The following is a 24446-nucleotide window of genomic DNA, read 5'->3' on the forward strand; positions in this document are numbered from 1 at the left end:
ATAATGCTGAGTCGTTGGTCTGACCACTTTGGTAGAAGAAATTAGGCTAGGTCGCAATCCAGGTTAACTTTAATATTACATGATATGAAATATGGCAGGATTCCTGGTCTCCTTTTAATGAGAGCTTGAAGTAATTTGGGAGTATAATTTCTGGTACGTGAAGAAGATTGTTTCTCACGGGATGGCTCTTTTTAAATGAAATTTTCCCAAAATGCACACCTGAACAGATGCTGCCAGACCTGCTGAGCTTTTCCAGCAACTTTGTTTTTGTTCCTCATTCACAGCATCCACAGTTCTTTTGGTTTCCATTTTTCTTGACATCCTTTTTGAATTGCAGTGGTAATTCATTATATAAAACTGTGTAATGAAAGTACAGTGTTAGTAAGTTATCCTTTTACATTGGGCGTTCAGCCTGTAACGTCTGCCTCATGAGTTGTCTCCAAGTCCATCAAATTTTAGAAATCGCACATGTGCATAACAAATCAATCCAGGTAGATGATTCTGTTTTCCTTCCACACCAGTGCTTCATTGGTGAATAAATCCTAAGTCAGTGATTTGAGCCATGTTTATCAATTGATGGACTGTGGATTTGAGCCTTTTTTTTTGGGAATGTGTTATCCAAATTAGTTCATTTTGTTTCTGTTGAAATTCATGCGTTACCAACGTGTGCCAGTTTTATGCTTGAACTCACTGTATTAATTTCCTCAGTTGTTTGTGCAGCTAAGGTGCATCCTGTGAAATCTTTTGGCACTTTTGAGACTGTACCAAAGGCTGATTCATAAGTACCCAAGATTTATGCACGTAAATTCATGCCCAGAGTTTAGTTTGGTTTCTCAGTTTTGACATTGAAAACATTTTGGCTTGCGCACCATACTGGCTGAAGTTCTTTCACCTTGCTGCACCCAAATGTTTTCGGAGACCTTTCTTTAGAAGAGCAAAGCCATTATGGACTTCACACCAGGCATTTACCTATTCTGCATAATGTTGGGAAAATTCTATAATCTGTTATCAACATAGTGGACAAATGTGTGGTTGTCCACATTGGTAGCAGAAATAAGAAGATAGATTAATACCTGAATGGCAATGCATTGTGAACGGGAGAGATGCAACAAGACATTGGTGTCCTTGTACCAATCAGTAAAATTAAGAATGCAGCTGCAGCAAGTAGTGAAGAAGACAGATGGTATGGTGGCCTTCGTAGTGAGAGGATTCAAGTACAGGACAAGAGGAGAAATGTTTTGCTTCAGTTGTATGGGGCTTTAGTGAGACTTGGTGTGCTGTGTGTAGTTTTGGTCTCCTTATAAGGATGGATGATCTGACCATGAAGTGGGTGCAACAAAGATTTACCTGGCTGATTTCTAAGACGATAGGACTGATGTGGAGCAAGTCTGGATTGGTTAGGACTATTTTCACTAGAGTTTAGAAGAATGCAAGGGAGTCTCGGAAACTTGCATGAGTCCATCAGGACTGGACAGGATAAGTGCAGGAAGGATGTTCCCAATGTCGGAGGTCACTGTTTGTAATGATGTGGGATAGGCCGTTTGGACTGAGTTAAGAAGAGATTTGTTCACCCAGAGCAGTGTGTCTGTGGAATTCTCTGTCACAGAAAGCTGTTGAGGCCAAAACATTTGTCTTCAGGAAGGAATTATATTTCTTTGGGCTAAAGAGCTCAAAGAGCATTGGGAGAAGTGAGAATAGAGTACTGAGTTGGTTGATCAGTGATGATATCGGGGTGGTGCGGTGGCACAGTGGTTAGCACTGCTGCCTCACCGCACCAGGGACCCAGGTTCGATTCCAGCCTCGGGCAATTGTGTGGAGTTTGCACATTCTCCCCGTCTGTGTGGGTTTCCTCCCACAGTCCAAAGATGTGCAGGTTAGGTGGATTGTCCATGCTAAATTGCCCGTAGTGCTCGGGGAGGTGTAGATTAGGTGGGTCTGGGTGGGCTTGTTGGGCCAAAGGGTCTGTTTCCACACTACAGGGATTCTTTGATTCTGAATAGTGGAGCAGGCTTGAAGGACCAATTACACCATCTATTGTCAATGTTTCTGTATTTAACCCATAGTATAACGAGAGTTAATGTGGTATTTTGAAAAGAGAAATAGTGTTTGACATTTTTTGGTAGCTTTGAAGACGCACCTAGTTGGGGGTAGATTGCAAGCAGTGAGTGTAGAGTGTTTAGATACCCAAAAGGTGTTACACAAGTTGAATGAGATAAGACAGCCTTCATTTCGGGGTATTAGAACAGATGATGTATTGGTCAATGATGGGACACGAAGTCGGCGTGAGCAACTGCCTTGACATTGTGGTTTTGGAGGGGTGGTGGTACCATTGAGTGAAACTGAACTGGACTGGCCATATAAGTACTATGGCTACAAGAGCAGTTCACAGGGTAGGAAACCTGCAGCAAGTTATAACCTCGAGCTCCTGAAAACCTGACCACCATCTAAAAGATACAAATCAGTATTATGACAAAATTTTATGTGGTATATCCTAGACCACTTTTGTTATGGGAATAGGTTTTAGTGTTTGGTATTTAGTCATGTATCTTCACAGAGAAATAAGCAGGTTTGAGACAAGTAGAGAAAATGCAGGCTGGTGGCACAGGCTGATGATAAATCAAGGGTGTTCACTGGCTTAGTTATGCTAAGCAAGAAATCAGTGAAGCCTATGTTTAATCTGGAGAGTCTACAATTATGAAGCATTGAAAGGAAGTTGGAAGGTTCCCAAAAAACTCATAAAAAAAATTGAAGAGAATTTCAGGGAGCAGTGTTACACCTTGTTTGGTCCCAGGAGAAGGGAAGGAACCCTCCAGGTACTGTAAGATATAGATCTCTCAAGTGAAAATAAAAATAATACAGGGTGTGTCCGAGATTTTCTGGTTAAGTATGTGTTTGTGAAAGAACTATTATGTTTAGTACTGATTTGTTCTAATCTTGTGTGATAAATGGCTTGTTTGAAATGTGTAAATTTTTCTTAAGAATTACAGAAGCAGTCACTTTTTACGTTCATATATTCTTAAGAATATTTCGCACGTTTTAAAAGTCATTGGTTTGAACGGAGGTCACAATCTTAGAGGGTCATCTAGCTCTGCACCTTGTTGTCTAGGCTTTTTCAATTGTTGACTTACACTTAATGTTCATTTTACATGTGTTTATGTTCATAGAGAACAGTTTGTTTAATCATGCAAATTTAGTTAAATAAGAATTTTAATTTTAAAAAATCTGAATTTTGTTCTTGTTTTATTTAGGAGACAGAATACAGTGGTCATGATCAGATCGATTTGTATGATGATGTCATATCACCATCTGCCAATAATGGGGATGCACCAGAAGATCGTGATTATATGGATAGCATGCCGCAGTCTGTTTCAGATGATGGTGGCAAAACTCCTAACTCATTGGGCCCAAATATTGTATATACATATACTGGCAAGAGAATAGCTTTGTATATTGGGAATCTGACTTGGGTAAGTTTTTGCCTTGATCATTGCCAAGAATTTGATTTGAATAGCGGGGATGGTAGATTTCCTTCCCTAAAGAACAATGGTGGACCAGAAGATTTTTATTTTGCAATAATTAGTGCTATTTTCAGGGTCACTATTCCTGATAAAAGCTTTTGTTTGCAGATGTTAATAAATAAAATTGCACTTAAATTCCACCAGGTGCGATGGTGGGTTTTGAATGTCTGTCTCTTGTTTGTTTGAGCCTCCGGATTACTAGTTGAGCATTATCATCAACATGCTACTATCTTCCCAACAAATATAATTAGTTCAAATTACAAAGGTTCCTGTTTTAGCTGGAGAACAGTTGGGCAGAATATTTTGGGTGAATTCCTACTTTCTGTGCTGCATTGCACTTGCATGCATGTAATCAGCAGTGACCAATTTAACAGAGTCAGTCCCAACTGCTTCTGAAAGTTGTTGCTACCATTTAAACTAGTGGGGAGAGATGTACTCGATCCTATGGGTTCTGCATTGACGAGTTATCTATCCATCATGAAATATATACTAAGTTGTTCCCAATGATAAAACAAATATGTCAGGTCTGTGCTCCCAGCGAATTTCAAACATTAATGTGAGTCTCTTGCTGGCTAGGATTCTCAGCAATTTGAAAACAGAATTTCTTGGATCGGTTTACAAAACTGCATTTCAGTCTGAAATTATTGAAGGATTTTTGGAGTATTCTGAGAATCCTCATGAGGTGTTCACGCTTGATGTCGTTGTATCCTTTGCTCCTCCATATTTGATGGTCAGGCATCTTGTGTAAATTGAGCAGTCGTTAAATGAAAATTGACTGAGTACAGTTGAGATGTGTTTTAATGCATTATGCATTTTTTCCCATACTGTCTTGCAGTGGACCACAGATGAGGATCTGACTGAAGCTCTCCATTCAATGGGCATTACTGATCTTTTAGAAATCAAATTTTTTGAGAACCGGGCTAATGGACAGTCAAAAGGGTGAGAGCACATGATGATTAATATTTTTTTAAAAATCTTGCCATAGCACTTATATAGCATGGAAACATATCCTTTGGTCTAACTCGACTGTGCTGGCCAGATATCCTAAACTGATCCAATCCCATTTTCCAGCATTTGGCCCATATCCCTCTTAAACCCTTCCTATTGGTGTACCCATCCAGATGCCTTTTAAATGTTATAATTATACCTTTCTCTGACCTCTCCTGGCAGCTTGTTCTTTCCATGCACCAGTCTGTGCGTGAAATAATTGCCTGTCAGGTCCCTTTTAAATCTTTCCCCTCTCACCTTAAACCTATGCCCTCTAGTTTTATACTTCACCATCCTGGGGAAAAGACCATGTCTATTTCCTCTATCCATGCCTGTCATGACCTTAAACCTCCATAAGGTCACCTCTCAACTTCCACTCGGGGGGCACCCTGCCTATGCAGCCTTTCCTATAGCACAAACCCTCCAATCCCAGCAACTTCCTAGTAAATCTTTTCTGAACTCTTTCAGATTTAATAGCATCTTTCCTAAAGCAGGGAAACCAAAATTGAATGCAGTATTCGAAAAGTAGCCTCAGCAGTGACCTGTACAGCCGCAACATGACCTCCTAGCTCCTATACTCAATGCACTGACCAATGAAAGCAAGAGTGTCGAAATGCCGCCTTTGCTATCCTGTCTATCTGTGACTCCACTTTGAAGGAACTATGCACCTGCACCCCTTGGTGGTCTTTGTTCAGTAATACTCCCCAGGGCCCGACCAGAAATTGTATAAATTCTGCCCTGGTTTGCCTTACCAAAGTGCAACACCTCACATTGATCAGAATTAAACTCCGTTTGCCGTTCATTGGCCCTTGTATTAGCAGCTGCTTTATGCCAGAACTTCTGTGTGTTCTAATTGTAGTTTATTTGAACTTAAAAATGGATCTGCAGTTAATTGTAATGATCATATCTTAAGTAAAACCTGCATCGTGCAGGGAGAGTTAATCAGAAACTTGTAATGTCAAATCCTATATGTGGCAAATGTTGAAATGTGTAATAAGTTTATACAAAATTAGATACAATAGTGTATGGAGCAACATTTGCCACTTATGTGACATAAAGCATTTAGCGTTATTAAAAGGCAAAGTGCAATTAAGCATGGTTATTTTGTTTTATTTTTAAACCAGGTTTGCCCTCATTTGTGTGGGATCTGAAAGTTCATCCAAAAAATTGATGGATATGCTTCCTAAACGAGATATGCATGGACAGAATCCTATCGTCACACCATGCAATAAGCAGTCCCTCAGTCAGTTTGAAATGCAGTCTAGAAAATGTAAGAGTATATAAATAAATGTACTATGTAATATTATTTAGCATATAGGAGCTCTGTCAGAAGTAGTATAAATTGTTTTAATTTCTTTGTATGATTGAATTCTAATTGTCTTTAATACTAAATGCAACTTTTTTAATTTGACCGAATTGGCAATAACACTTGTATGATCTGAATTCTATCCCCATGCTAAGATTTGAGCACTTAGTTTAATCTATTATGTCTGTGTAATTTACTGAGAGATTGCTGCCTTATTAGTGTTGCAGTATTTTGGTTATGCTTTAATGGAAACTTGTTCCACCTGTTCAGGTGACAATAAAAAGCCTGCACCATTGTTTAGAGCAAGAAGTTTATCTTCTGTTCGCCAAGTTTTTTTTTAACCAAAAGAAACCATGAACATTTTTTACTGTTTCTGGCAATGTTATGCACACTGCCATGTTTTCTGTCGTACCGGCAATAACGATCTGACGCTCTTCAACGTAAACTGTTACTTAAACTCTAGTTTTATCTTAAATATCGGATAACGTGCTGTCATTCCACAATGCACTGTAGGGTGCATACCTGAAAACACGTGAATTTGAAACCCAAGGGCACTTAATTTATACTTGTATCTGTTTCGTGATATGAGGGTTTGGATGTCATCTGGTATGCTCTCTGGCACTACACCCTTACAGAAGCACAATTATAGTGATAACTGTCAATTGCAGGTTCTGTAAATTTGATCTCAAAAGCTATTCACCAAATGTTTTGATATATGCTTGGATGTTTGCTATTAAGTTGTAATTTTTAACAAAATAATTGGTGTCTTATCATTCTTGCAGCTACTCAGTCTGGCCAAATGTCAGGTGAAGGGAAAGCTGGGCCGCCTGGAGCTAACAGTCGATTAGCATTTTCTCAGAGTGGAAGAGGACGTGGTCGTTTCCCACCATCTGGCCCTGGTGGGGACAGATTCCCAGGGCCTTCTGGACCAGGAGGGCCTCCACCTTTTCCTGGTGAGTGAAACTAAGTATTTAATGAACGACATTGGTTAAGGTGGCAACACAGTCCCACAGGTGATATTAATGTCTAAATCTTTCTAAGAATTCCTCTTTGAGTATTATGTAGTTTCCATGATACATCAGTGCAGCTGATCAAGGTAAGGAGTTCATGCTTGATGCGTGCATTGTCATACTGTAAATGCCTTTCCCTACATTGCTTCCAGACTCTGCTTTTCACTCCAGTACAGTGAGTGCCCCTTATCTGTTTGCTGTTCTTGGATCCAAGTACTTGCAAAGTTGGCCAAAAACCTCAAATTTCCATTGCCCCAGTAACTGATCGTGCGGTTTGTTGCATTACACAGGAGTGATTTCTGGATTTTTTTTTTATTTGTTTTGGAAGTCCACGGCCTTATCCCTCATGGAAAACAAGGACTGAGTGCGTGCATCAAGACTCATCTTAATTGTTAAAGGAATTTGTCTTGAATCTTTCCAAATACCAACAAGTTCCATGTTCTAGCTACTCTTAAACTCTTTATATTTGGGATAATGACCTATTAAATAATATGTTTTACATGTATCACTTGGATAGTTGCTCAATTAGTCAATAGGTTAAATTGCTGACAAAGCAAATTTTTTTAAAGTGCTGTGATTGACGTTCAAGTGCTGTTTTTCATTTTGATGTGTTGAGCATTTATTAAATTCTAAGAAATTATAATGCAAAGTTATTTCTCGGTGCTAAATATTGATCTAAATGTAATCGTATAATCTTTACTATCAGTGATTCTTGTAAATTGCATTTCTTTTGAATGTGACAGCATCTTTTTATTTTTGTCAGGGCAAGGTCCACCACGACCACCTCCAGGTCCTCCTGGTCCACCAGGCCCCCCGGGTCCGCCTCCACCTGGACAAGGCCTTCCTCCTCCATTAGGTGGGCCACCAAATCGTGGTGATCGTCCTCCACCCCCAGTTCTGTTTCCAGGGCAACCGTTTGGACAACCTCCCATGGGACCACTCCCTCCTGGTCCTCCCCCTCCTGTTCCAGGCTATGGTCCTCCTCCTGGGCCCCCCCCTCCTCAACAAGGACCACCCCCACCACCTGGTCCCTTCCCACCACGTCCTCCAGGCCCACTTGGCCCACCGATTAGTCTTGCTCCACCTCCCCATCTCCCTGGACCCCCTCCTGGTGCACCACCTCCAGCCCCTCATGTAAATCCTGCTTTCTTCCCACCACCAACCAGTAATGTAATTCCCTCATCTGACAGCCGTGGACCGCCTCCGTCAGATCCGTATGGTCGCCCTCCGCCATATGATAGAGGAGACTATGGACCTGCTGGCAGGTAAATTTTATGTATGTTTTAATTTAGGTTTGCAGGTTTTGAAAAGTAAAAATGTTTTGCAGATTATCACTAAATATAATAGATAAAGTGGCTGTGGTGATTTAATTTTATGTGGAATACTGACCTTCCCTCCTAAGAGTTGGGTTAAAATTCAGTAGTGTTGCGTGACTGTTGAAATGACCTTGTAATTTAAACTGTCTCAGCTAGCACGTTATTAAATTGTCTTTAATTCTTTGCTCTGTTAGAATGCATCAGACATTTATATTGCATTTATTGGTCTTCTATCAATATGATTTGCTTCAGCCAAACAGAATCTTGTTCAAATTAATTGGCTTCTGCCTGCTGAGAATTTTATCTTGCATGTTGGAGAGGAGTGTATTTGTGGATGCATGAATGGGCAAAGGCATATTTCTACAATTAGTTAGACAATTTTATTAAAAAGGTGGTGAATTTTTGCTGTCTTAAGTGGAGGTTAGATTGTTTTCTTTTTTCAAAGTGTCTGGTTGATGGAACAAATGAACAAACTTGGGAGACTTTTATAATCTGTGTAGTGTTACAGGAAGTAGCATGTGACTTGACTGAGTGTTTTGATCTACTGGAGAAGCCTACTGTAACTTGAGTCCTGCTATTCCTGAAGTAGTTCAAAATGTTAGTTTATTTAAGTACATGCACGATCCCAATTTATCTGACTTTTAGATCAATGTTGTTAGAAAGCATGGGCCAGGTTATAAACTGCCTCTTAAGTACATAGACATGCACGCTCCCAGACAGTTAGGGAAAAGTACATTTTATTAGCAGAACCAGAAAACCTGGAGTGTTGTTCAGTGGACTTTGCTTCCTGGTTCCGATGTTGAGATGACCCATCTTCAGCTAGCCACCATTCACTGGGTGCTTCCGCTGGTTTGTAAAAACAAAAAAAGGCAACTAATTTACTTGGAAAATATCTGCATCAATTTGATAGTTCACAGCCTGCCTCAACTGTTGCAAAAAAAGTGATTGGTTTAAGGTTCTTGTGAAGGTTTGTCGCTCAGATTGTTGAAGAGGTTGTCGGCTTGCTCGCTGAGCTGGCTAGTTATCTTACAGACCTTTCATCACCGTGCTAGGTAATATCATCTGTGCGGCCTCTGATGAAGCGATGTTGTTCTGCTTCGCATGGTATTTAGAGGATCCGGTCTGTTACATTGGGTTGTGTTATTTTGGATTCTTTTCTGCATGGGTTTGTATATGGGATGTAATTCCACATGTTTGCTAATTGCATTATGGGGTTGAAAACCGGGCCTCTAGGAATTCACATGCGTGTCTGTGGTTTGCTTGAGCTAGGATGGTCACGTTGTCCCAGTTAAATTGATGGCATTCATTGTCTGAGTGCACTGATATGAGGGGAAATTCATGTTGTTTTGCTGCTAGCTGGTGTTCGTAGATCTTGATGGCTAGTTTCCTTCCAGTCTGGCTGATACAATGTTTGGTATTACAAGGTATTTTATGAACTATGTTGGCCCTGCATGTCATGGGTATGGGATCTTTGGCCCTTGAGTGTTTGTCGTGGCATGGCTGTGGGTTGTGTGCTACCATGATTCCTCGTGGTCGTAGGAGTCTCGTCAGTTCTGAGGCAAATAAAATGACGTGATACTTTGAAAAGTTTCATTGCATTCTGCTGAGAAGCCGGGTTTAGCTTTGATTTAAGGAAAGCAATGAAATCACAGTAAACTGTAATAATACTCCAAAATGCAGCAATGATAACTAATGGATAAAATGCAGTTGGGTGCAAGTGGATTTTATCTTCAGAAATTAGGCCCAGACAGAGTGTGCTTAGAACTTTAACCTTCATCTGAATTTTGAAGTCACCATTTATCATTCGTAAGTGGGGAGGAAATTCCAACATCAGGATTGACAAAGAAATTTGCCGGAAATTATTTATCCGACTAATCTTTCTTTTTAGAAAGTGGGAAAAAAATCAGTTTTGTTGCTATGATTATGGAAAGTAAATTTATGCTAAGCCTGCTTTTGTCTGCTTTACTTTATATAACAGAGACATGGATTCTTCGAGGACTCCACTGAGTGAAGCAGAATTTGAGGAAATTATGAATCGAAATAGAGCCATTTCTAGTAGTGCAATATCAAGGGCTGTGTCGGATGCTAGTGCTGGTAAATTGGAGCAATTTGATTCTTTACTTGTCTATCCACCCTCAATGTGCTGCCATTCTGAAAGTAATTTATGCAAGATGTGACTGTACTGATACTGTAAACCACCTAGTGTTTTGCTTGTTTAATTGAGACACATTGCAGTTGATCTGACTGTTCAGAAAGTCATGTGTATTATGTATGAAAATGTACCATTTGACACACGATCATGATGTGTATGTTAGTAGGTATCTTTTGGGCATTAAGCAGTAGAACCAAAACATGGCAACTGCATTCTCGCCAGTTCCCCTGTAATCTCCAACCAAAAGTACAACTTTTGCCTGTAGGTCCCAGTTGATTGGCTAACTGAAATTAATTAATGCAACAAATCTAACAGTAGCATGATTTATAGTGGTAATGTCCCTACCTTTTGAGCCAGGAGGCCCAGGTTCAAATCCCACTTGTTCCAGAGTTGTGTAATAACATGACTTGAACACGGTAGTGGAAAAATGTAAAGAAAGAGTTTGGAGATCAAATTAGGGCACTTTTGGTCCGTATGAATTAGTACTGCACTAAAGCATTCAGAGGGTTGAATGTCTTTGGTTCTCCTTCCTGCAGAGAGCTGAGGGGGCAGAGTCCCTGTGTATGTTTAAGGCTAAGATGGATTCTTGATCAGTAAGGGAATTAAGGCTTATGGAGAAAGGGCAGGAAAGTAGACGTGATGAATGTCAGATCAGCTGTGAGCCTGATGAGTAATGGAGCAAGGTAGAAGAGCTGTTCCTTCCTGTTCTTTTTCTTTTTCTTTTATGGTCTCATAGTCTTATCAATTGGACCATGATCTGACCTGAAATTGGTCAACTTTTAGGCTAAAGTGAATGTCAAAATGTAAGATCAAGGTTCAAGTTGTAGGGCTTGGGTTGATGCATTAAGATGTAAAGAAGAAAAAAATTCAGATGTGAATTTAACTTTTAGTTGACTCTGGTCAGCTGAACAGTTGTAATAGATTAATGGTCCGTTTTTTGATTTACATTTCAGGTGATTATGGGAGTGCTATTGAAACCCTGGTTACAGCTATTTCTTTGATAAAGCAGTCTAAAGTATCTGCAGATGACCGTTGCAAAGTTCTCATAAGTTCTCTACAGGATTGTCTTCATGGAATAGAATCAAAGTCATATGGTTCTGGGTCACGGTAAGGCGATAATTGCCAAACTTAACCTCAGCAACGTGATGAAACTTTAATAAATAACGACAGTTGTGTTGCATTTAATTTGTGATTTATCAGTTACCAAAATGTTATTGATTTGTACTTTGAATCATCAGAAAATGGCAGTTGACAATGACTTGCTTTATACAGTAAGTGGAAGGTCTTGCCAATGCCATATTTTCAGTGCCACCAATGAGAGATATTAATACCAGAATGTTCTGGGCAGAGAGTTGCCACAGTTGTTTTTTCTCAAAAAGAACTTGTTGTTTCATTGTCCAATTTTGTGGCTGGGAAGGGTGGCTGAAATTTGTTGCGCTTACACTTAAAATTTGATCATATGTTCAGTGGGGATTGTAATTTGTTATTGGAGCTTTACAATGTCTTATTGCATATTATCAAAGTAGACCTCTCCTGGAGTAGCTGCCTCCATTTCCAGATTTGACTTTCCCATGTGCAGTACAATAATATTTCCATAAAAGAAGCCGATCATCAGTTGAGAGGATTTTTGGACCCATTTAGGGACTTTGTCTTTGGCATTCAAAGCTTGTCTCAGCATAGGATTGGTTTTCTTAAAATCAGCTAGTAGTTTCATTGCAAGTAGGTCTGTTTTGTGTGTGTGTGTGTGTGTGTGTGTGTGTGTCTATTATTTCAGTTTCTGTTCCATTTCAAAAATATTCTCTCTTCTCCACCTCCCACCATCCCTCCCCCCCACCCCCCCCCTCCACCCCCCACCCCCCCCCCCCCAGTACTTACTTGCAATCACATTCCCTGGCAGTGTTGTACAGAATTATTTGTCCTTAACCCTATGCAGTGAGAAAAGGATGGAGAATATCTCATGAAAAGTCACATTGGCCTGCAAAGGGGCGATCTCAGTTTTTGACAGATCAACTGAGGAGACAGCAAAATGAAATAAATGGTTAATTCCCGTCTTGGAATTCTGGCTAAGATTGGAGTATGGTGTTTGATAACACAGCAGCTGAGCTGTTCTAACCATGAATGGACAACAAAAATAGCCGAAGGCAGTATCTATGTCATTGCATTGTCTGAAAATATTATTCCAAATAATAATGCAGACTTGGATGGCAGAGTACATGAAAGCATTATTACGTTGCATAATGATTGCATAAGGGAAATGAGCTTCAGCATAAGTGACACATTTTATGTCTAATGAGCAACTTCGGTTTTATTATTGTCACAGATAGAGTGAAGGGTTTTGTTTTGTGTGCAGTACAATCAGATCATACCGTTATGCGTAAGGGTGATATAGCAGCGAGGAATGTAATGTTATGGTTGCAGAGAAGGTGCACAAAGAGTGAGGACAGCATTAAGTTCAAAAGGTCCATTTAGAAGTCTAGTAACAGGAGGGAAGAAGCTGTTCTTGAATCTGTTGGTCCATGTGTTTGAGCTTTTCTGTGCTCTGCCAGACAGAATGGTTTGGAAGAGCTTATAACTAGGGTAGGAGGGGTCTTTGATTATATTGGCTGCTTTCCCGAAGCAATGAGAAGTATGGATGGAAGGTTGGCTTGCATGACTGGGTTGTGTTCACAAGTCTCTGTAGTTTCTTATTGTCCTGGGCCGAGTAGTTGCCATATGAAGCTTTTTCCTTTAGAAAGTAACGAACAGTATAAGTTAGAACAGATAACAAATTACTACCACTGATCAATAGGCTATTTACTTTTTATAAAAAGCATGTTTTATAAAGGATATAATTAAAAAAAGTAGAAATGTTAGGTTAAACTTGTATGGAATCTTGGTTGCCTTACAGAGTACCGCAAACATTTTTAGCCTCCGTTATAGAAATTATCTGGAGATACTGGGGAAGGTTTAAAAACAATGTACTGCAGTGATGTCAGGGCTCTTTTTCTTTAAAATTGATAAAATGACTTAAGGCTGATTGGAGAGGCATTGAGGATTACAAAAGGATTTCGTGGGTAAGAAATAGAAGAGTTGCCACAACTTGCAACTCTAATAATTGTAAAAGAAACTGCTTTCATGGAGAATTGTCACATTATTAAAACTCATGACTATAAGAAATAGATGAGGTGAATAGCATAAATGAGTTTGGGGAAGAGGAAGGCTTAGATGAAGAAGACTGGAAGGAGAATTTTGTGCAGCATGGACAACACTATGGATTTATTAAGGCCAAATAGCTGTAAATGCAAATGGAAATACAAAAGTGCTTGTCTGAATTGTAGGAAACCTAAGCTTATACAAGAGCATAATTTAATTTTTGGTTTTAGATTTTTGTCTACAAATGTTGAATTCCAGATCCTAATTTAGATGCAAATCAGCCAGGAGAAAATTAACTTTGATGGAATGCTGTGTAATCAGTTTCAGATCTTCTGATAATATTATATAAATGGTTATGTTCTTCAGTTTTAAAGTCTGCTTCTGTGGACCTGTGCTGATTTAACTAGGGTCTATATTTTAGTTTTAATACATTGTATAAAAAATCTGGTCATGTTTATATTCCAGTGATTTGTGCACGGATCAATGCCCTTTTGTAGGAGCTAAATTGAACTGGGTGTTCTTCTTTTCCATTTTGCTACTCAGTATGCCAACTGCTTATCCTCGCCCCAGTTGATGATGAGTGTGTTATTTTATTCCTAGATTCAGACCAGGGAATAAAAGGTAGCTCTAGTCTTACCATAAGTACTTAGAAACTTGTGCAAAAGTTGTCATTAAGGATGTTGTCCTTCATCAAATAAAGTAGAAGGCAATGGTTTAACCATTCATTTTGCAGATGTCATTCCTAAAGGTTTGGGTATTTTAATTTGGGTAGCTTCAGGATTCCTTTAACGGTTGTGATTTAAAATGATGTGAGGCTTTTTTGAAAGGTTCCTTCAGCTGAGGAAAACTGGAGCATAATACTGAGATGAGGTTTGTGCAGATGGAATATAGTAAATTTTTTAGCTGAGCACAGGGTGAGCAAAAAAAATTCTGTTAATTTCTCAGTTAATCCCTCATGCCTGGGTGCTTCATGAATCTCCAGAAAGTAATTTTTTTCTCGGGAGAAATATTAATGATTTCTAGACGGACTTTGATTCTTTATTAATAGAAATTCCTGGGATGTTTTTGGAAGTTCCATCATGTGCGTTATATTATGTGTGGAGCTCAAATGAGAAACAGTGAGGAAGACAGTGCCTCAGCGTACTGACCTGTTTCTTCAGGTTACAGAACAAAAGATTTTGGTTGATCACGAGCAGCTGGCAGCAAAAGCCTAGAAATAGCTCTCTGGATGTGACACTACTATTGGTATAAATTAGCCAATTAACCGGTCTAACCAGGCAAAACAATGAATTCAGTGCAACTTCTTAACTAACTGTGATTTTTTTTTTTAAACTCATCTTAGAAAACGTGAACGTTCACGGGAGAGGGACCACAGTAGATCAAGAGAGAAAAGCAGACGCCATAAAGAGCGCTCACGAAGCCGTGACCGACATGATGATTATTACCGTGAAAGAAGTAGAGAGCGGGAAAGGCATCGTGATCGTGAACGAGACAGAGACAGAGAGAGAGACAGAGAACGAGAGTATCGTCACCGTTAAATAGGTGGGTTTCTCTGTTCATTTTATAACTGTAAAATTATGTTTTATATTTTTGCCTATTTTACAAACAGATTTAAGATTCTTCAGTTTGGTGAAGTAGCATTCGATTGGGACCTTAAGCTATACAGAACCTGTTAAATACAGTCAGATAAGTCTTAAGTTTGGTAAGTATTCCTAAATTAATGCCAGAGATGTGTTGGTGTCTAATTTGCGATGAATTATAATTTAATTACTTCATTTTAACACTTTAATTTCCAGATTGAAGCATTGCTTTACATGTAAGAATTTAAGTTTTTGGGCATCTATTTATTCTTGATTTCTGTTGCAGTTTAGCGTTTTGTCTCGAACCATATGTTGAAAGTTATTTGTAGAAGTAGTTATCAAACTACATTGGTAGGTCTTTGGGTAGTATAAAGTTCCACTTCAAATTGTATTTTACGTTCGTTACTCCCCGTTGTCCTTTTCTGTCTGCCATGTCTTCAGCACAAATGCTGTGGAACACTTTTTTTTGTACTTAATAAGTTCAATGCCAATGTCACAGATGCAGAAACGCTGGCTTTTTACAAAGTTCCCTCTTGTCCCCATCCATCAAGGTTTATATTGCATAATAGCTTTCTATTTGGACTTCTAAGTTTTTATTTAGCCATTTGTATTTATGTCAAATCTTTTTTTAAGCAAGTGAGATTCCTGGGCAAGTGAAAGTGATTCTGATATAAACTGAACAGCTTTCCAGAACTAAGTTTTAATACCTAAAGATAGAGAAGTAATTTTTTTGGATGAGTGTACAAGTAATTTTGCCATTTGTGTTTTGAGGGTGGAATAGGCATTAATTTTAAGTTTCTTTTGTGTAACCATGTGATGGTTTGTATGCTTGGGGAATGGGGCTCTGCTACATATTCTTTCAATTGAGAAGCAGATGTTTACAGCAATCTAACACTCAAAACTTCAGCATTTTTTAATTGCTAGATTTACGGACTGGGTGTGTGTATAAGCTATTGGCCACAGTGATTAATCCTGGGCCATCGAGGATATGAAGCAGCAAAGTTGAAATACCCCACAAGATAAGCAAGAGACCAGGATATCCTGAACAAAAGTCAAATATTATGACAGCATTTATAAAATGCTTCATAATAAATTACCTGGCAGTCCTTGTGGCATTGGATGGTGCTTCAGGCAGGAAAAACTTATTTGAAGCATTTAGAGGTTTCTGGCACATTTTCTGGAAAAAAAAAAACATACAACTTGATGAATCCTGTACTCGAGTATTGGCTGTCAGAAATATATTTTACCTCAAAGAAGTCTTCAGCACCCCCCATGTTGTTTTACAGTTTGACGTTTCAAGTTTGCTGCAGCCGTATGGATAAATGTTCAATTTAAAGCTTCTCATTCTTTTACACTAAATTAGTGTAAATAGAGTTTCCAAATTATCCTAATCCTGCATAATTACCTTGGATTAATTTTCAAAATGGAACATGTGCTATTTGTTAATACCTCATTCTGCATCTTTTTGTCAGGCTTTTTGTCTTTCTTTCAATAAACAACAATTCATTAAAGTCTTGACTTGAGTATAAATTATGCCATAACTTTATTTGTGGCATTTTTTAGCTTTTGGAGTTATCCCATAATGACAAAGCAAGGGAATATAGTAATGATGAGTGTTTGAAATAAAGAAATCCTCAGGTGATGTTTTTGTGATGTAGTCTTCATGTATCACATACAGAAAAACTGCAAAGTAACAAGTTGGTTGACATATTTTATTTTTTCCCCGCAGGTAAATAGGCTAATTACAATTGTGGGCTATTTTCATTTTTGTTTTTTTTTTTGTCCAAGTTTATGCACAGCTAGTTCAAAAATTAAATGCAAATCTTTGCCTCTTCGACTTGCACTTTTTAAAGCTCTGATAGTCCATGATGTTATTTAGAGAGAGATTTAGGAGAATTTTCTGACTCCGGCCACCAGTATTTGTACAAGTATTCTAATTTTAAGGTGTTTGGCCTTCCATATAGTTTTGGTAGATGGACATATTTATAGAAATTTTTTATTCTACAGTTTTGAATTTGATGGGTACCTGATTACAGGTCATGCCATGGATGTTTTAATACTTGTTTTGATGGTTTCTTTCATGAGATCTTTTAAAAAGACCCATGCCAGGGAAAGCTGTTCATTTTTATACTGTTCGTACATAAAGTTCTATTTTTATCCTCTTTAAATCTTGTGAATTTGAGTGATTTTTGCAAATTGTTTGTATTATAAATTTGTACAATGTGCATGTCTGTGGTGTGCTGATACACTTTACATAATGAAATCTGAAAGCAACCCTAATATTGCTGCATTGAAGATTCATTTAACCTTTCTTTTGAGGTATTGCAGCTACAAAGTTCATGAGACTAATAGTAGTAAATTAGTCATAAAAACATGGCTGAATATCAACACACATCTTCAGTCGCTCCTGTTCCAACAGAATTGAATATTGCTTAGTATTAAGAACATTTTGGATTTACAGATTCTAAAGTGAGGCATTTTAGGAACTTGAGTTGTGAATTGTATTGCTTAAGCCTACTACCCTTGTTTAGATGAGGTTAATAGTGTAGTTGTGCTGCAAGCTTTACATGTTAAATTTACGTCTGATATTTCCAGTTACTGGAACTAAATCATACTTATTGTAGCCATAGGGAGATCTGTCCTAAACTCTGTGGACAGAGGGAAATAGATAGGGATCAGTGTTTTATATGATGAAAAATAAGGAACCAAACATCTTTATCATACATTTTCATTCAGCTGGATTTGGCTTTTGAATATTTTTGCTCACTGTTCCTCAATTGGACAGTTATCCTCCTCCTGCCTCTTCAGTTCCGTCTCGAATTGAATACCTGTTTCTGGAGACAATTTCTATAAGTGTAAACAGGTTTCAAAGTTTCAAGTTCTCTGTAGTTTGAGAGAATAATTGTTAGAATCTGATATTTGTGTACAGTTGAAGCCTGGTTGAATTGAGATTTTTTTTCATCTGACAGTACATTTCCCTCAGTTGCGCCTCTCTAAGAGTGTCTGTAGTCTTGAACAGTGTTCAACATGTAATGTTTGCATCAATTATCTGTTGTTGCCTTAAAGCCATAATACAAAAAAAAACAAGCTGTTCACACACAAGGCACTGGATTGGGTTTTTTTTTTGACTTGTAGTAGTTATACTGAAGGACAATGTAGTTATGATTTTTAATAATATGGAATTCGGTTACCACAAGTTGTCTCAGCTTCATTTTTTTTTGTGCATGCTTCCACTACATGTAAACCGCTTGCAATACAAATTCATGTACCTAAATTGCACAGTATATTCTTGAACAATCTCTCGAATTAAATGGTAAAAGTCACTGGAAGTGTCAAATTTAATGACATTAAATTAATTAAAACTTTACGCTATTATTTTGGCTAATATGCTCTATCTGGCAACTTGAATTCATGTGATTTGAGAGTCAATTGGTAGGGTGCGAAGAGGCTCTTTGTCAGGATGGGGAGTTAATCTTCTGTACATGATGTAGAAAGATGGTTCAAATGTTCATTGAACATATGCAATTGAAGCTGTACAAACTTCTTCAAGAATTTCCCATTTGCCGGCAACTTTTTAGTTAAACATTAATGACTAACGTTCAAGTCCAATCTCTCGTGAGTTTGTGAAGTTTCACTAAATTTCTTGAATAGTTTGGTGCACATGAAACATTTCAAAAAAAAATCTAACTTTCAAGGTGATACACAAACACTTTTGTGTTGTGATGACATTTGGGTGGTGTTTGGCACCTGTGACTGAGACTGATCTGTAAAACTGTTTACCTTGTATGAAAGGTTGAATCAGATGGTCTGTATTTTTCCCTGAAAGTCAATGTATATTTGTGTAAAATGTGGTCTCAACTATAAGCTTTTAAATGAGATATTTTATATTGGTTACCGGTATTTCTCAGCTGCTTGCTTTTTTTTTTAAAGAATTTTCCCTTGAGTTTCCAATGGAGAAAAACTAAAGTTACTCTTATCCCACAATGGAAAGTTGGCCATGTCTTGTACCTAGCAAAAGGCTAACAATTTAATCCTCACTAATTTTTAATTTCAAAATAAAATTAGTTGATGTTGCTTAAGAACCTTGAATTGTTTTAAGTAAAGTTATAAATGTTTCAAAATATAGTCCAGTGAGATGTCCCAATTTTAAATGAATTTTATGTTGCACCTTTCACTATTTGCATGTATCAACATTCCCTGCAAATTTAGGAAACGTGTCTGGTGTTTTTTATTTGTTTTTTTTTTGTTTTGTAAAATGGTAGCTCCTGTAGTGCTGCTTGTCATTTCACAGTTGCTGAAAATTTCTATTTCATCTTTATAAGCCACTTAGGGATATAATGCCTTAATATGGTAAATAAAGTATTGTTAATGGTTGTCTTGTATACAAAAAATTAGGCTACAAATTGCATGAGGAATTATCCACAGTAATCAAAACCAGGGACTTGTACAAATTACTCTATTGTAAAAGTTTTGTATATTGTGTAAATGCTGTAAAATGCTGGCTTTGTTACCTGTATAAATACAATTTTAAGCTTAACTATCCATGGGTGTGCAAAATTGCTTTGTAATATAATTCGAATGTGATCTCAACAAGTTAAAATACCTTAATAATCCCTATTATTTCAAAATTCTAAACACCAAATCAGTTGTTTTGTGCCATTTCTCATTGTGTTTTTATTATTGATTTCCTAATTATATCTGTGGATTGTGAATGTTTTGATCTTTAAAGCTTTAATGGTTGCACTGATTACATCCTTCTTTTGGTGGAATAGAAATTATGTGCATTGTTTTGTGACCCATATTTGAATTCAGCTTCAGCCCTATTTCTTTTAAATGGCTTAATCATCTGAATTCTGTAATTCCCAAATGAAAACCAAGTGCTGGAGAAATTCAGGACTGGCAGCATCTGTGGAGAGAGAAGCAGTTAACATATTGCGAGAGGCATGACTTGTCTTTTGAATCATTGGTTTCAGAATGCTAACTCTCTTCCACTGTCCATAGATGCTGCCAGAGCAACTGGATTTCTCCAACACTACTTTTTTTTGATCCTTAGACCTTTTAACATTGCAGTATTTTGCTTTTACTCTCTCTTTCCCAAACTTGTCTCCTGGATAGATTGCCCAGAAAATGGACATAACTTTCCCTATTGGCTGTTCTTTCCTAAAGAAATTAATGCATTCTGCTTTCTTTACAAGATTCAACAACTCTTCAAATGGTATATATCACCACAAAATGGTAGTATAGAAAGTATCCATAGATGTTAAATCTTGAATAAATGCACTATGATATCTTTTTATAGAGCATTTCAGCATTCATGTGCCTTAGAGGTTTGTCTGTGAAGAATTTTTGTTGTAAAAGCTGGTCAGCTAAAAATTTTCATTTTCAAGTTTTTTTGAGATTTCTTTTTCAATATTGGTAGTACCTATATAATCACCATGAGACATTATTTCCCATCTGGAGATCTTGGTACGTGGATTTGCCATAATAGAGAACTTAATAAAATTACTGCAAGTGATTTTTTTTTTACATGTCGGTTTATTCATTTAATGTGTTCAACACATTGCACCACAAAGCCATCTCCAAGGACTTATTGCTCCAGCATGCATTAAGATTACACTAAAAAAGTGTCAAGTGAATGTACTAAGAGGTGAAATGTTTAGTCTGAGTAGATTTATAATATTTAATATTCTCCCTATCACACAAGTTTATATAGACTTTAATACTGCTAGGTATTATTTGTCACATAGCAAATAGTGGACACTAGCTATCCTTAAAGTTAGGATAAATGGATTTAACGTTAGTGCCATAATTTTTATATAATTAGTACGTGAATGTGCACAAGGTTTATAGATGAACACAATTCAGTCTTTGCCTGTCTGTTATCACAGTTGTGGGTCATGCACTGTAAGAAGATCTTTGTAATAGGATTTTTTCTCCACATGACTTGCATATTAATATCAACTGAAATGAGCTATACACTGCGGACAAGCAGGCTAATCTTAAAACTCGAGAATGCAGTTCTGTGACCATCAAAACTACTGGCTCTTTGAGTGCCAAGTTGTTTTTCCTGTAGTTCTGCAGATACTTTGTCATAATTATCACAGTTCTGTCTTAAGCCATGGTGAATCTGCCTCCAGTACTCTTGGGTGCATTTCAGATACTAACCACCCATTGTTTGCGAATGAAATTTTTTTTTATCTCTTTACCTTTTGTTTGATTTGCCATTCCCTATAAATTGCTGTTTTCTGGTTTTCAATATTTCCAATATTGGGAACAGTTTCTCCCTGTCTGTTTTGTGTAGACTCCTCATGAATTTGAACACAATCAAATTTTATCTCTTGCTATCTAAAGAGGAAACGTTAGGCTGGAATCAAATCTGATCTTACTAGGTAAGAAAGGATGGAAATTGTGCAGGCAGTGGTCACAATCTTCTAATCGTCCTGCTGCCAGAGGACTGGATAATTGCAAATGTTACTACCTACTTTAGGGAAGCACGGTGGCTCGGTAGTTAGCTTTGCTGCCTCACAGCGCCAGGGACCCGGGTTCGATTCCAGCCTTGGGTGACTGTCTGTGTGGAGTGTACACATTCTCCCTGTGTCTGTGGGTTTCCTTTTTGGGTGCTCCGGTTTCCTCCCACAGGCCAAATATGTGCAGGCTAGGTGGATTGGTGATGCGAAATGTAGGGATTGGGTAGGGGGTGGATTGGTGTGGACTCGATGGACCGAATGGCCTACTTCCACAGTGTGGATTGTGATTGTCCAAAAATCATGCAGAATTAAACATGGCAACTACAAGGCATTGATTTTAACTTTTAGGATCTCTATGGCTGGAAAGCATTTAATGATCAAAACAAAATTAACAGCCCCTTGAAAATAATTGATTTATTCAACAAAGCCAGCAAAGATTATTGAAGGACAAATCATGTTTAATTAGAATTTGTAGAAGTTGAAGTTAAATAGGTTTGATGTAGTGTAATGGATTTCAGAAAGGGGTATAAGTCATCACTCAGTTTTAGCAAAGTTCATGCCAATGGAATGTATGGAAAGTAGCAGTTTGTACAAAAGGATGCTTAGTGACAGGAAACCGAAGTGGTGAATGGTTGCTTTCCGGAGAGGAACAATGCCTGTGTAAGGGTCCATTGGGACCATTGCTATCGCCTTCATTCTTATGAATGACCTGGATGTGGGTGCGCAGAGCATAATTTCAAATTTTCAAAATCATTCTCAGAACTGAAGTCTTACACAGACTTGCATTTTAAAAATTTTCATGTATAAATGAAATCAAAAACATTATTTTGGAGGGGGTGGTCGGAGGACCAGGGGAGACACTGCGGCATGATTATTCTGTACCCAAAATGTATTGCAAAATTTCACTGGAATTGGCTGTGTATTTCCACAATATTTGTTATCTTCTAAATAACTATTTCAAAGAGAAAAGGCATATTTAATACGAAGTATTTACATATGTTTGGAAATGTTTTGAATTTAGAAACATTGGATTTGTTGCTGGCAATTCATTTTTGCATTTCATATGAAGTTGAGTCCGTGTGTAACATTGTTAAAAATATGCCCAAAAAGCAGAAAGCTTAATACCTGCGTTGGGTACAGCACTTTTTTTGGGGGGAAAAAAAAACTTTTTAACCTTTTTACCATTAAAGCAGTTTCAGACATTTTCTGTAGGGGACACTAAGCTTCCCATTGTGACAACAGCATTGAGTTTGTGCATCTTCCACTACAATTAAATTTCAATAGAGAATGACTGCAGAAAGCTACAACACAGGGAATTGGCTGTCCCCAGGCATAAATCACAAAAAAACTGGCATCCAAGTTCAGCGGGTATTGGCAAAGGCAAATTGACCGTTGACATAAATTTCAAAGGCAATATATAAAAGTAGGGAAGTCTTGCTAGAACTATACGGGGCACAAAGTTCTCTGCGCCTCGAGCACTGGACAGGTAAGGTAAGATCTCCATTATTTAACGAAAGATGTGCTAGTGTTGGAGGAAATTCAGAGAAGGGTCACTAAATTGATCCAGAGTATGGAGGAATTCTCTTTTGAGAGGTTGAGTGGGTTGGACCTATACTCATTCAAATTTAGAAGAATTGGAGATCATGTTATTGGAACATACAAGATTCTTAGGGGACTTGATCAGGTAGATTCAGAAAGGTTGTTTTTCTTTATTGGAGCCTAAGATCAGAGTCATGCCCTTGAATTAGCGTTCATGCAGGACAAATAAGGAGGGAATTTTTCTGAGGGCAGTGAGTCAGTAGAATTCCTTACTGGAGGGGACTGTCATTAAGAATATTCAAGGCTGAGGCATGTTTTCTATCAGTAAAGGAATAGAGGGTTATGGAGAAATGGCAGGAAAATAGAGTTGCTGATTATCATATCAACCATGATCTCATTGAATGACAACGTAGATTTGTTCCTAATCACCAATAGCCCAACTGCTATGTACACTGTTATAAGTTGTCATTATTTGCATAATCAAATGTCACAAGCTGTCTTTTAGATAGCGTTCTGTGGTGTTTGACTGAGTAATCTTCATTCCTTTGCAGGTTGGTGAGTTTATTTGTATATTGTTTTCTGATGATTATAGTTTCAATTTAGTTTTGGTCTTGCTGATGACAGAAATAGATTATTGCAATAAGACAACGGGTGTCTAAATAAAATGTCCACACACCAAGTCATGTTTTAAAATACATATTTTTGAGTGCTTTTGGAATCTTGTGAAATAAACCATTTATAACCCATTGCCAGTTTGTGTTGTAAATTAGTTGAGTGCAGAGTAGGCACAACAATAATCTCGCCACTCTTAATTTATGGTCTTAAATGCCCATTGCATATGACCTAAATCAATGCAGCCCAAACTTTCTGTTCCAAGTGTCACCTGTTTTACCATCTCTGACTTCAGGCCCTGAAATATGAGGATTGGAAGACATGTTGAATGGTGCAGGCTTCCATTGTTTTTTTTTCTATTTGAGGGGGAGGGGTGTATTATCAGACTCAGTTGTTGCTGGCTCCTTCCTTCCCGTCTCAAGCAAGCTCCTCTTTGGCCATCTTACTTTCTGTCTGTGTCTCCCTTCCCCATACTCTCCTTGTCTTTTGTCTCTCTTCCATCCTCACCCCCTCCCAAAAAATGCACCTAAAGGGGGTTGATAAAATGGAAAAACATGTTGTTTTTGCTGCAGTAGTTCGGTCTCAATTTATTAGGACATAGTCACCAACACAAAAAGAAAACAAGAATTGAAATGCAGCTCAAAGCTGTCATAATGCAGTCTGAGCTTTGCATTGAAGCTTTTGGGAATCCATGCCTAAATAAATAAAACAACGGAATGTAAAGCAGAGGAAATGTTTTGTGATGTCATTTCTAAGTTGTAATTATTTCTATGCAACAGAATTGATGTTACCTAAACTGTTGCACTGAAGTATTTGTGAAATAAGTT

General features: G+C 37.9%; 1 protein-coding gene across 1 annotated transcript in view; it reads left to right on the forward strand.

Annotated features, from left to right (window-relative positions):
- The first annotated feature begins 1103 nt into the window (after nt 1–1103).
- cpsf6 (cleavage and polyadenylation specific factor 6) overlaps nt 1104–24446 on the forward strand; it is a 28124-nt gene continuing 4781 nt past the window's right edge. The window contains exons 1-9 of the mRNA XM_048621395.1: nt 1104–1214; nt 3249–3467; nt 4354–4457; nt 5630–5775; nt 6594–6764; nt 7585–8086; nt 10116–10231; nt 11243–11396; nt 14764–14963. Coding sequence (XP_048477352.1) covers nt 1104–1214; nt 3249–3467; nt 4354–4457; nt 5630–5775; nt 6594–6764; nt 7585–8086; nt 10116–10231; nt 11243–11396; nt 14764–14959 — 1719 coding nt within the window. The 3' untranslated portion in view covers nt 14960–14963. The remainder of the gene's footprint in view (nt 1215–3248; nt 3468–4353; nt 4458–5629; nt 5776–6593; nt 6765–7584; nt 8087–10115; nt 10232–11242; nt 11397–14763; nt 14964–24446) is intronic.

The sequence above is a fragment of the Rhincodon typus genome, unplaced genomic scaffold (genome assembly GCF_021869965.1).
Source record: "Rhincodon typus isolate 14 unplaced genomic scaffold, sRhiTyp1.1 hic_rhity00000625, whole genome shotgun sequence".
Classification (NCBI taxonomy): Eukaryota; Metazoa; Chordata; class Chondrichthyes; order Orectolobiformes; family Rhincodontidae; genus Rhincodon; species Rhincodon typus.